General features: G+C 41.1%; 1 protein-coding gene across 1 annotated transcript; it reads right to left on the minus strand.

The window, feature by feature from the left end:
• Nucleotides 1–879: 879 nt before the first annotated feature.
• On the minus strand, nucleotides 880–4,894 carry LAMTOR5 (late endosomal/lysosomal adaptor, MAPK and MTOR activator 5). Its single transcript, XM_083447765.1, has 4 exons — nucleotides 4,791–4,894; nucleotides 4,567–4,628; nucleotides 2,539–2,656; nucleotides 880–1,223 (listed from the first exon to the last, which is right to left on the minus strand). Exons 1-4 carry the CDS (start codon nucleotides 4,823–4,825, stop codon nucleotides 1,163–1,165), a joined length of 276 nt encoding a protein of 91 aa, XP_083303891.1. The 5' UTR covers nucleotides 4,826–4,894; the 3' UTR covers nucleotides 880–1,162.
• Nucleotides 4,895–12,350: the final 7,456 nt, after the last annotated feature.

Raw genomic sequence — 12,350 nt, forward strand, 5'->3', positions numbered from 1 at the left:
TGGCTCACTTTGAATTATTATTATTTTTAAAGAAATAGTTCAGCATACCACCATTGGCATGAATTTATTTGATTTTTAGATTACACAATAAAAAATATTCCCTAGCACATGAAAAGGTAGGTTGGTTTTCATCTTGAGGAATATGTAATCTTTCCTTCTTTAAACAAGTATCCATAAAAATAAATTTCTTTATTCAAGTATTCTAGGTTAGAAATGTGCTCTTGTTTTTTTAAAATAAAAACTACAGAAATTTGATTAAGATTTATCCCCCTGGGGTAAACACTTTCCATTGAGTTAACCTATGGCAGAGTTTGGTCTGAAATGTATTGGTCCTCAGGACTCCAGAGGGGATTCAGATTTGTTCGTTCTTAGGATATCCTAAATGCTAGATGTCTAGGTCTCTGGAATTAGAACATAAAATCAAGAATTGTAGAGCTGGAAGGAACCGCGAGGATCGTCTGGTCCAACGTCCTGCAATGCAGGAATCGTTTGCCCGTGGAGCTTGAACCTGCAACTCTGAGAGTCCCATGCTCTACTGACTGAGCTATCCCTGATCCATGAAAAAGCCAGATTTACTATCAACCCTGTGTGTATCTCTTGATCAGCTAGTGGAATTCAAGAAACTCAGAAGAGAGAGCTTTACAGATGGTAGCTAATACACTGCCATCAGCTAACAAGCAGATGACACAAAACAGTTTGTCTCATTAGTCATGCAACTATTATGGTCAAGTCCCTTTTAAATATGTGATTGTTAGTTTTGTACATAGAAGGAAGCTCAGTATACCAAACAACTGCATTTTCTTAAGACAAGTGAATGTCATTGCCTGGCTAGACACACCAAATAAAACAACATTAAGTCAAACGGTAGTGAACAAGCAGTGTGTTCTAGTTTGTTTATTTATTGATTTATTGAGTATTGGGGCCACCTGACAAGGTGTTCTCCCCAGCCATGTAACAGGAAAACATTCCACACATGATAATATGAAATGGCACAAGTTCAGAGCAATTAAGATTCCATACCAACTTGGGAGAATGTTTACAGTCCAATCCAGCTGGGTTCTACCTAGTGATACTGGATATTCAACCTATGTTAATCTGTAGAAGAGTAGTCCACAAAGGTGCATAAATGTTGAAGAGCAAGGAGTATTGTAGATGTATAAGGTTAAGATGCCATTTTGTGTACTGCTACTGTGATGCCATCATGCTTCTGGATCATGATATTGCTGAAAGAAACAGAAGGTTTGTTTTTAAACACACCACTTTCATAGAATGAAACAAGTCCCAAATGTTAACCAAAATAACTGCAGCCCACTGTCATTGCCTTTAGATCTGTTGCTTTTCATATCACACAGATTCTCTTCACTTGTCATCATTTGTAATACAGCTATAGATATTTTGATGACACCCCTTTAATCACCATTATTTCAAATATTAGCAAAATCAGGTAGACTTTAAACCCAGAATTATTTATTAAACCTTTTTCCTTGTAAACCTTATCAGTGCCCTATTTGGGCATTGGCTCTACTCACATGTTGACCAACATGGGAGTTGGGGTGCATCACCACCTTTAGAGCACTTCAAAAGTTTTGAGGCTCCACACATACACAGTTTAAAGCCCTGTGCTACTGGAGAGCTAAATCCACAGGGAGACTCCGTAAGTAGAAGCTTCCCACCTCAGACCTTCACCCTCAAATTCATGGAAGGCTCCAAATGTGGCCATTGTGGCGGGAACAAGGCTTGGAAGCACACCCCTGCTTACAAGAAACTTAACACTTAAAATAAGGCTTAAACCAGCCTTATATTTGTGCACTAGCCTGGTACCCATTTCATGTAGGCAACTGAGTGAACTGGCAGAGGAAGGTTGGTACACTCCATCCCTCATCAGTGCCCAACACAGAATGCAGCTCTTCACCCCTGCCAGCCCCAGGCAGACTAGTAACTGGGAGGTGTATTTACAAGGCTTCAATAAGTATATGTTTAAAGCCTAAAATTAGTCCTACAGAACTCCAAAGTCAGTGAAGCCACATGCACCAAGGAAGAATCTTTCAATTTATTCCATGATATCAGCATCCTAAACAGATGATCCTATTTCCTCTTATGTTTGCCACAACCCATTAGCAGAAGAGAGCAAATTACTCCATAGCAGAGGGGAAACTACAAGGACGAGGCTCTTGCAACATGCAATATGATCAAAGGAGGGTGCAGCGCTATAGCTAAGAAAAGTAGGAAGAACAATAACCTACTTCCCAGATACACTGAGAGCCTGATGGCAAAACACATTAACTGAGGCTAGTTAAGATCTTTGTGCCTTCTTCATTTTTGAGAGTACTTTTGCAAGTCGGCTCAAATTCCAAGAACAAAAGATCAGAAATTGAAGCTGTTCTTTCCAAACAAGTTACCATGCACATGGAAGACAGAACCCAGAGAGCAGCAAGGATTAACCAATTTATCCATATGAGAAGGCAACTTAAGCAATGGGCCTGTCATGTCAATTAATTTGTCTTAAGTAAAGGAACTAATAGCTCCAAATACACATACCCAGTATCTGATTCGAGGCACACTACAGGAATATCTGTTGGATCAGACGTTAGTTTGGCTGCTTGCTGGGCTAGAACAGATATCACACCTGCATGTTCATCTGAGAGGGTACCACGACCTAGAAGACAATGGTTTATCATTTAAAATGAGTAAAGAAATACAGGATGTGGTCAGTTCAGGGATGCAAAACAAAAAATGCTGACTGAAAAGGGGGAAACCAAATGTCCTTAACCAGAGAATTTTCAATTCCATAAACTGAAAATAATAACAAAGAATGGATGCCAATTGCAGTATTATGGAAGCCTGGCAATTACAAAGTAATAATGTTTTTCAGGCAATCATCCAAGTGCTAGCATTTTACATTTTTATGAATATTTTTACACAATATAACATTTAAACCACATTAAATGGGCTCTTAATTTCCCCATCAAATATTTCAAATTAAATATATAAAAGTACTGAGACAAAAAATCTGAAAGTACTGAGGGTTTTTTTAAAGCTTTGTTTACTTAATATATGTAAAATAAACATACTAAGTTGCATCACTCTCTAAGGCAACAAAAATTTCCTGATGCAATTTACCCTAATGGGCAAATATTTTTTTCCAAATAAAAAATATTTAGAAAACCCAAATAACTATTCCTTTCCTACTTCTTCTGCCCTTCTTCCTCACTCCTATTCCATATCCCATTTTAGCACCCTTTCCCCATATTTCCTTTTCCCCCTGCCTGCCCACTATCTGACAGTCTGACTTGTTTACAGCTGCTAGGGAATGGTTAAGTGAAGGCCAAGAAGGTCTCAGACATAAGGAACATCTGTCAAGTTTTCTAGGACACAGAGATATTATAGAGGCAGCCTTAAGAAACAGAGCCACTTGAGGAAGAAAGATGATATGCAAGATTTGTTAGTGTTGTTGCATAAGAAAGTGAAGAGCGTGTGCATAGGGGGTTAAGGTATAAATGAGCTGAATCAAGAGAGGAGGAGAACTAAGTCCCTGCCTTGCCAAAGTGATCCCTGTGTCATCACTTTTACAGGTCACCTTTAAAGAAAACTAATAGCAGCAAGAATTTTGTAGCTGTGTTGGGTTAGTGATTATTAACTAGCAGTACGTTTTAATTTGTCAAGCCTTCACAAATCTTAAATAGAGGTGTTCAGAAGATACAGGAGCATCCATTACTGATTTACTTGAGGCTAGCTGGCTGATCTAAAGTCACTCACTATAGCTGTGCACTTTAGAACCGTGCAATACAAGGAGATTGTATTAAGTTGTACAAGTCGTCTAGATAGCAATGCAGCTACCACATAAGCAAGCAATAGGAGGTCTCTTATTAGACTCTCTTTGCTGTTAATGCTATAACTACCAATCTGACTTTTAAATAATTTCTTTGTATACACAGCACTTTAGATTAAAACAAGGTTTTAATCATTGCCTAATTTAAACTAGTAAAAACGATGCTCAGAATTTATGTAGATCTCTTTTCAGGCACCATCTTGAGGACATTTGGCAAAAAGGGAGGATGTAGATGCCACAGTCACATTTATCACCGCTTTTCAGCTACATAGGTAACTATTATGCACATACACCCAACCAGTGCTTTTTTTTCTAAAAAAAAATGTTTAAGGGTACTCTCATTTTCCTACTCATATTGAAATACTGCCCCTCAATGAGGCCAAACTTAGATTCACAAAATGTTTAGGGGTATGCGTATCCCTGCGTCCCGTCCCCCCCCCGAAAAAAGCATTGCACCTAACACCAGCCACCCCACTAAGTTCCCAGTTGTGGCCAAAGGTAGCATTTTGGTAAAGAAACCGTCTGGGTTTCTCAATGCAATAAGAGACCAGGCTAGGTGCTTGAAGAGCTCTACCTTGGTCTGACACTAGGAGGAGACGAGAGGAGAGAACAAGTTGAGGGAGAACCACAGAGGAAGGCAAGGGGTCTTCAAGGGGGCAGCAAGCTATTTTTAAAAACACAGGCAGCATCTTGGACGTCATGGGAACATGCGACAACAAGGTGTCGGCGTTACTTACAGCCCAGGTTGAGGCCCTGGGAATCGGTGCATAGGACTCCTGCAATTGAGGGGTTCTTCATTCTAACGGAGGAGGAAACAGCAGAGATCAGCGACTGCTACTGTACCGGATGCACCCGAGGAGAGAGCCGCGTCACCCTCCCCCTGCCCCACGACTCCGACGGCCCTTTGGCAAAAGGGAGAAGGAAGGGCCGCCCGCCGCCTCCCTCCCTCCCCAGCACCTACGTGTCTTCTAAATGATGCTCCAACGCCCCCTCCATCTTGCCGAGCACCGCGATCACTTCCGCATGCGGGAGTGGTTTTTTTTATCAGCTGACTTGTAATCACATGATGGCAAGGGGCTGGTACGGTGGCTCATCAGGGTCAGAATTCCTGGAGGCGAAGCTGTAGCTGATGGGGCCGCATGTTTTTAAACGCCGGCTCGGCTCTCGCGAATCACAAGGGGGTGAAGGGTCGTTCCTTTTCCTTTTAGCAGGAGGTCCATCAGTGGAGCTTATTTCCCAAAGAACATGTTTAGTAACAGAGTGTCACTGAAGTTCATACCACAGTCCTTCTTTGTTTACGAGCCTGTTTATTTTTATCCTGTTTTTTGGGGGCAAGTGTTGTTGCCCAAAATCCTTTCACATCAATAAAACGGAGGCCAGACCCTGATTTAAAGGGTTTTACTCTCAGAAAAGGGGAGCGGCTGGAAAATGTAGGAAAGATTCTTAAGCCCCAAAGTAGAGAGCTGTAAACGAAGATATTTTTTTTAATCTGTTTCAGGCCAGGTGGCTGATACTCAGTGCGTATAAGCTAAACAAGCTATATGTTAGGGCCCCACTCTTGGGGGCCCACCAAAAATTTAAAAGTATTTCACTTTTAATATTCTTCTTCTTAACTGTATTTCAGTTCAACAATTATTTTGATAAAATACATACTTTATTATGTGCAAATGGCTTTATATACCTATTAGGTCCATACATTACCATATAGCAGACATGTCCAAAGTCTGTCTTGGGGGCTTTATCCAGCCTGCCAGTCGGTTTAACCTGCATAGCTGTCAACTTTTCCCTTTTCTTGCGAGGAATCCTATTCGGAATAAGAGAATTTCCCTTTTAAAAAGGGAAGTGTTGACAGCTATGTTAATCTGACCCCTGTGGCAGTTTATTTTCTGGGGTAAAATTTCCTAAAAAGTTCAACAACACTGGGATAAAATTGTAGAAAAAGCTCAACAATTTCAATCCTAAAAAAATGTCAAGAACTTTGGTCAGCCCTCATGCATGTTCACTTCATCAAATCTGGCCCTCTTTGAAAAAAGTTTGGGAACCCCTGCCATATTGTATATATTCAACACAAAAAACAGCGACAATTTGTTGTTGACAAAGGACAGCTGGACATATAAAGGGCCCCATTACCTTCAGTAGCTTGGGGCCTCATCAAACCTGAATCTGGCCCTGCTGATTCTTCTAGTGATATATATTGGAAATTTGTGTTTCTAAAGCAGATTTCAAGCATGCAAATTCTCAACAATCATTACAACCCCTGTGTAAAGGAGGCCAGTATTTACTAAGGATGGTGAGTGGGATGAGGTAGTGCTCTGAGAAGTGGTGGCTGTGAAGCTATTTGGATCCCCTTTACGGACACTATATCAGCACAGAGATAATGAAACAGAAGGTTGTTCTTAGATCCATATTCACTTAAAAGTGCAGATAATAGTTTGAATAGGGAACTCTTGTCTTAAACAGCTCCATGCACACACACAAAAACACACCATGCATTTAACACACACCGAGAGAAGAATCCTTATAACCGTGGCTTCCTCCTCACAGAGCTGCAATTCCCAGCACCCTTAACAATCTGCACTTCCCGGGATTCTGTGGGTGGGTGCTTTAAATCTATGCAGTCCCAAATTACTCAGGACCCCATTGACTATGAATATGTAATAATAAAGACACATTCAAATGAATTTTGGGAAGGGGAAAAAATTAGCAAGCAATCTTGCTCAAATTATCCTTTTTATGCTGCCCCAGATTTTGTGTTAATCCAACCCCTTTGGTTTAGGCATAACAAAATATGATTGCAGGCTTCTTCTTCTTCTTTTAAAAAAGACTTACTTTTGTTTAGATTTCCTACTTTAAATGTAGGGATATTTGGTTCTATGCTTCTGAGATGGATGTAATTTAAAACTAAGATTCATGCTCACTCTTTTCTCTTAAAAATGGCTACTCTCAGAACTGATTTTGCAAACTCCTTAGCAGAATCAGGCTGCAGTCCCCACTCCTTTACAGCTCCAGCTGACTTGCCCCAAAGACATATGTCATTACTGGAATTGAGTACTGGGTTCTGTGTATTAAATCAAATGCCACATTAATTCTTTTGCTTCAGCACTATTTCCCTGATGAGCATGTCAGAAGCGAAAAGAGTGATGTCTCTATTGATACTCCCAATCGCCTATGAGGATGTAAGACATACATAATTCCATCCATCTTAAAAGCACAAGCCGAGAGTGAAAAACCAATTGACTTACTTGGGGGAAATAAAGGTTTATCATTTTGTGGACAAGTAACTATGAACAAGAGAGAAAATTCCTTCATCATTCTCCTCAGTCCAGAATCCAGTGTGTTAAACAGCTCTGGAAACAGCTCTGATCCTCTCTACCCCAGCAGCTATACTGTATAAGGCCACTCAGCTGACAAACAACATCCGAAAAAGATGTTTCACCTATGCACACTGGATACCCAAACATGAAAATCCATATATATTCCACCTCATTCTCATGTGCAGCATACAAATGCATTCTGATTACAGCAAGCTAAACATTTACTGCAACTCTCTGCTCAACTGATTTATATCAACAAGGTGCTATTCCAAATCGTATACCGCTTTTCAGCAGCAACAAATAAAGTTTGAAAGTGGTTTCCATCGTAAAATAAGATTCTATCCAAAGCAAGACTTAAAACTCATAAAAATCTAAACACAACTTTAATACTTTAAATCAGCTAAAGCAACAGCAAGATACGAAGAAGAAGAAGAAGAAGAAGAAGAAGAAGAAGAAGAAGAAGAAGAAGCTCCTCACAAATCTGTCAGATAAAAAATAAATGATATAGCTGTTTGTGAAGGTTGCCAAAGAACATGCAGCCTTCCCCCAAGAGGGCATTCCACAATACTGTAGGCACATCAAAGAAAGCCCTGTTCCTATTTGTTGTTTAGTCGTTTAGTCGTGTCCGACTCTTCGTGACCCCATGGACCAGACCACGCCAGGCACTTCTGTCTTCCACTGCCTCCTGCAGTTTGGTCAAACTCATGCTGGTAGCTTCGAGAACACTATCCAACCATCTATTGGATGTTGCTATTAGATGACAATTTAGCATGCAGTTCAGTAGTAGGGACATGGGTGGCACTGTGGGTTAAACCACAGAGCCTAGGACTTGTCAATCAGAAGGTCGGCAGTTCGAATCCCTGCGACGGGGTGAGCTCCCGTTGCTCGGTTCCAGCTCCTGCCAACCTAGCAGTTTGAAAGCACGTCAAAGGGCAAGTAGATAACTAGGTACCACTCCGGCGGGAAGGTAAATGGCATTTCCATGTGCTGCTCTGGTTCACCAGAAGTGGCTTAGTCATGCTGGCCACATGACCCGGAAGCTGTACGCTGGCTCCCTCGGCCAGTAAAGCAAGATGAGCACCGCAACCCCAGAGTCAGCCACAACTGGACCTAATGGTCAGGGGTCCCTTTACCTTTACAGTGGTACCTTGGGTTAAGTACTTAATTCGTTCCGGAGGTCTGTTCTTAACCTGAAACTGTTCTTAACCTGAAGCACCACTTTAGCTAATGGGGCCTCCCACTGCTGCCGCGCCACTGGAGCACGATTTCTGTTCTCATCCTGAAGCAAAGTTCTTAACCTGAAGCACTATTTCTGGGTTAGCGGAGTCTGTAACCTGAAGCGTATGTAACCTGAGGTACCACTGTACCTTTACCAGTAGTTTGGCCACACAGGTAGATCTAAAAGCTTTAGTTTTATGAGGCTGTATTTAACAAAAGTTGCACACAGACCTTCGAATTCTTATCCTAAAACCTCCAAGGTAGCATTTAGTGACATGGCCTGAGTTTATTTATCTCTCTGTGATATCAGAGGAGCTAGGGCAGTGCATACGCAGATCACAGATTCATTAACTAGAAGTTGGTGGGGAGGTGCAGACATGGGGAAACAAATCAGGTTATGCAGTGAAAACATCCCTGTTGTGTACAGCAGGGAAAAAATGAGACTTGAAATGCAGTTGGGGGGGGTGGATACACAACCTCAGTGGTTTCAAACTGCTAATATGTACATAGCTGTAGTGCAGCTGAGTAATTTATTATTTGGGGTTAACACAAAATCCAAGTTGGACACAGATTTATCTCTCAAACAAGCACGAAGGTTGCTAAAATAAAAACACACCTGGATAAAACTGAACAAAATGCTTTCAGACAACAAGATAAAGTGTAAAGCCTAAATAAGCCCCCAATATATATTTTTCCTTTGTTTTTCTGACATGGGCAGGATAAGAATCTCACCTGCTTATCCTCCTAAATCCATCAATCCATGCCATGGCTCTCTTTTCAGGCACCAGTATTACACCTGCCTGGTCCTATCCTCCAGAGCAGGAGAAAACAAGTTTTCTCCATCTTCCATGTGACAACCCTTTAGAGATTTGAAGATGGCCATAACATCTGCTGTGTCTCCTCTTTACTAGACAAAGCATACCAAATTCCTTCAACTGTTCCTCATAAGGCTTGGATTCCAGACCCTTTATCATCCTGGTTGCCCTCCTCTGCACACATTCCCACTTACATTGTGGCACCCAGAACTGGATACAGTATTTCAGGTGTGGTCTGACCAAGGCAGAATTAAGCAGTAGTCTTACTTCCCTTGATCTGGACACTATTCTTCTGTTGATGCAGCCTAGAATAGCAGTAGGTTTTTTTGCTACTGCATCACACTGTTGACTTGTGTTAAGCTTGTGATCTTCTGAGACTCCTTGATCCTTTTCACATGTACTTGCAAGCCAGGTACCCCCCCCCCCCCCATCTTATATTTGTGTAGCTGGCTCTTCCCGCCTAAGTGTAGAACCTTACATTTGTCCCTATTTAAATTCATTTTGTTACTTTTGGCCCAGTTCTCCAACCTGTTCAGATCATCTTGAATCCCTATTCTGTCTTCTGCAGCATTGGCTACTCCTTCCAGTTTGGTGACATCTGAAAATCTGATGAGTGTCCCTTCAATACCTTGACCCAAGTCATTATAAAGATGTTGAACAACAATGAGGGATCTGCGGCATCCCTCTTGTCCCTTTTTTCCAGGATGACAAGGAACCATTAGCAAACACTCTTTGGGTTTGGTCAGTCAACCAGCTACAAATCCACCTATAACAGTAGCTTCAACCAGCCCACATTTTACCAGCTTCTCCACAAGAATATCGCTGGAGACTTTCTCAAAAGCCTTACTGAAATCAAGATACATGACGTATATGCATTTCCCTGATCCACCAAGCTTGTAACTCTATCAGAAGCAGAAATGATTGATTTATATACCGCTTAATAATCATTTAAAAATCTCAATGTGGTTTACATAAAATGGTATACAATATTAATTAAAAATAGCAATAAAAGCAGACTTTTAAAGCAGTAGACAACATAAAGTTATCAAAATATAAATAAAATCAAGAGGGTTTTTTTAAGGTAGACTTGCCTAAACAAAAAAGTTCTTAGCAAGTGCCAAAACATTGCAAAGAAGGCATCTGCCTAATATTAATAGGCAGGGAATGCCAGAATGTAAGTGCTGCTTCACTGAAAGATTGATTTCTGCCGCTTCTCTGCTCTCCCTCAGGGCAAGAAGCCCCTGTTGTAGCAGCTGGAGGAGGGAGGAACCATTTCTGGGCACTAGATGGCGGCAGTTTCCAAACTGTTTCAAGTTCTCTTTGGGTAGCAACAACAGCTATGAGAACATCATGGGATATATTGGTTGAGAGTGCACCAGCCATTAGGTAACATCGCTACATACACTTCTTTTTTTAACAGTTTCTTAAGTACTATTTCTAAAGTTCCTTAACAGTTGCAACAGGTAGCAGGCAAGAACAAAAAAACCACTTAAAGGTTTTATGTTCAAACAAGTGGTATATAATGGTTATTAATTAAAATAAATTTAAATAAAATAAATAAAATAATATTCTCCTCTGCCCCATCCCAGGAATACCCTAGAACAGCACTACACTGAATACATTGTCTTTGCTCCTGAGCTTTTTGAGTCTTGCATCATGTCTCCTGCATTGGCTGCCACATGCTTAAGTTTATTCATGTTCCTCCGGTTCATCTCAGGTCTACCTAACAGCATGTACCAACAATCTTCAACCTGCTTAGCATGGTTGAATCAATGTCCTTGCTTTGCAAGAAGGATGAATACAGCTGTGATTGTCAAGTGGGCCATGATTGTTGTGTGAATATAACTGCATCAATATGGCCTAATTTCCCCAGGGGCATTAAAAGAAGCTCTGCTGCTTAATCCTGCTCCTTCCTCCATTCTGACTCTGACCTTCCAAATCTGGTGGGGCCATCAGTAGATTTTAACTGATGAGTTTCTGGTGCTTCCTTTACAACGCAGCTCTTCAAATTTCCAAGGGGACCCATCCAGGGTGAGGCCTAACAATTCATCATCGGATATTTCCGACAGAGAGTAGATGTTCACCTCACACTGCGAGGCGTCAAAGGCACCTTATTGAATTGCAGCTGAGCTTCAGATGATATAAAGGAGTTCTAGGAAGAACTGCATGAACGCAGAGAACTGACTAAACAATACCATCTTCTGTTTTAGTGTGTGAAAAGCCAGACATGATCCATATGAACAGTAACAAAAAGATTACTCCCCCCACAAGGATGCTCTCATTTGGTGCTGCAGCTATAGCTGGAAGCAGTTTTCTGTTATAACACTTTAGACTGTGTAGTATTTAAATAGTGCCTAGTGTGGTGGGACAGAGCTGTTCTCCCTTCCTTACTCTGACAAGGTGAGACAGGGTGGTGGCATTCTTCATTGTCTGCCTGTGTTTATTTGGCAAAAGTTTGTGCTCCTGTTCTCATATTGACAAGACTTCCATTTTCTGAAGCCTTCTTATCTCTAACAGCTTCCTTGACTCTTCATTAACCACTGTGGCACCCTCTTGGCCTTGGTGGTCCATTTCCTGATGTGAGGCATACATTCTAGGCCTGCAGTTGAAGAAAATGGCTCTGTTGCTATTAAATCTAGTCAGGAGATAAGCTAATATAGCTTTTATGAAAACACATTTGCTTACACGAGCTGTTTAAATTGGCCTTTTGGTCCCATCTTCTTTTCGTGGTGGGAAATACATTTTCATTGGCTTATCCAATGTAGATGACTTACTGTTGCTGTTAGATAGAGCCTGAGCAGTTAAGGCTGCTTCCTGTAATTCACTTCATTAAGTCAGAAGCAAAGTGCTTTGAAATACATTGATGCTTCACTAAAATAAGTCTTTTCTTTACAATTGTGTCTATCACTGTGAGGAAGATATTGCTGTAGCAGAACTTGCCAAGGAATGATGCATCTATTTGATATAAGGAATTGGATGCTGGTCAGGAAGGTTCAGGTTGCAATCCTATTTATGCTGAAAAATGAGTAAGTCCCAGTTTACTTCTGAGTAAACATGCAGAATATCTTCTTAGCCCCAAATTGTCTGGGTGGCCTTGGGCATGTTTTGTGAGCCTGTTAAAATGTGTGTCTGCCAAAGTGGAAGGATGGATAGAATTTTAGATTTGGAAGGGTC

This window comes from Podarcis tiliguerta (assembly GCF_965153285.1).
Source record: "Podarcis tiliguerta genome assembly, chromosome: 6".
Lineage (NCBI taxonomy): Eukaryota > Metazoa > Chordata > Lepidosauria > Squamata > Lacertidae > Podarcis > Podarcis tiliguerta.

Coding starts and splice junctions, on each gene's coding strand:
- LAMTOR5 (XM_083447765.1), bottom strand. CDS start 4,825: ATGGAGGGGGCGTTGGAGCATCATTTAGAAGACAC. Junction 2,657..4,566: donor CCAGGGCCTCAACCTGGGCT/GTAAGTAACGCC, acceptor ATTGTCTTCTAG/GTCGTGGTACCCTCTCAGAT. Junction 1,224..2,538: donor TGCCTCGAATCAGATACTGG/GTATGTGTATTT, acceptor TGTTTCTTTCAG/CAATATCATGATCCAGAAGC.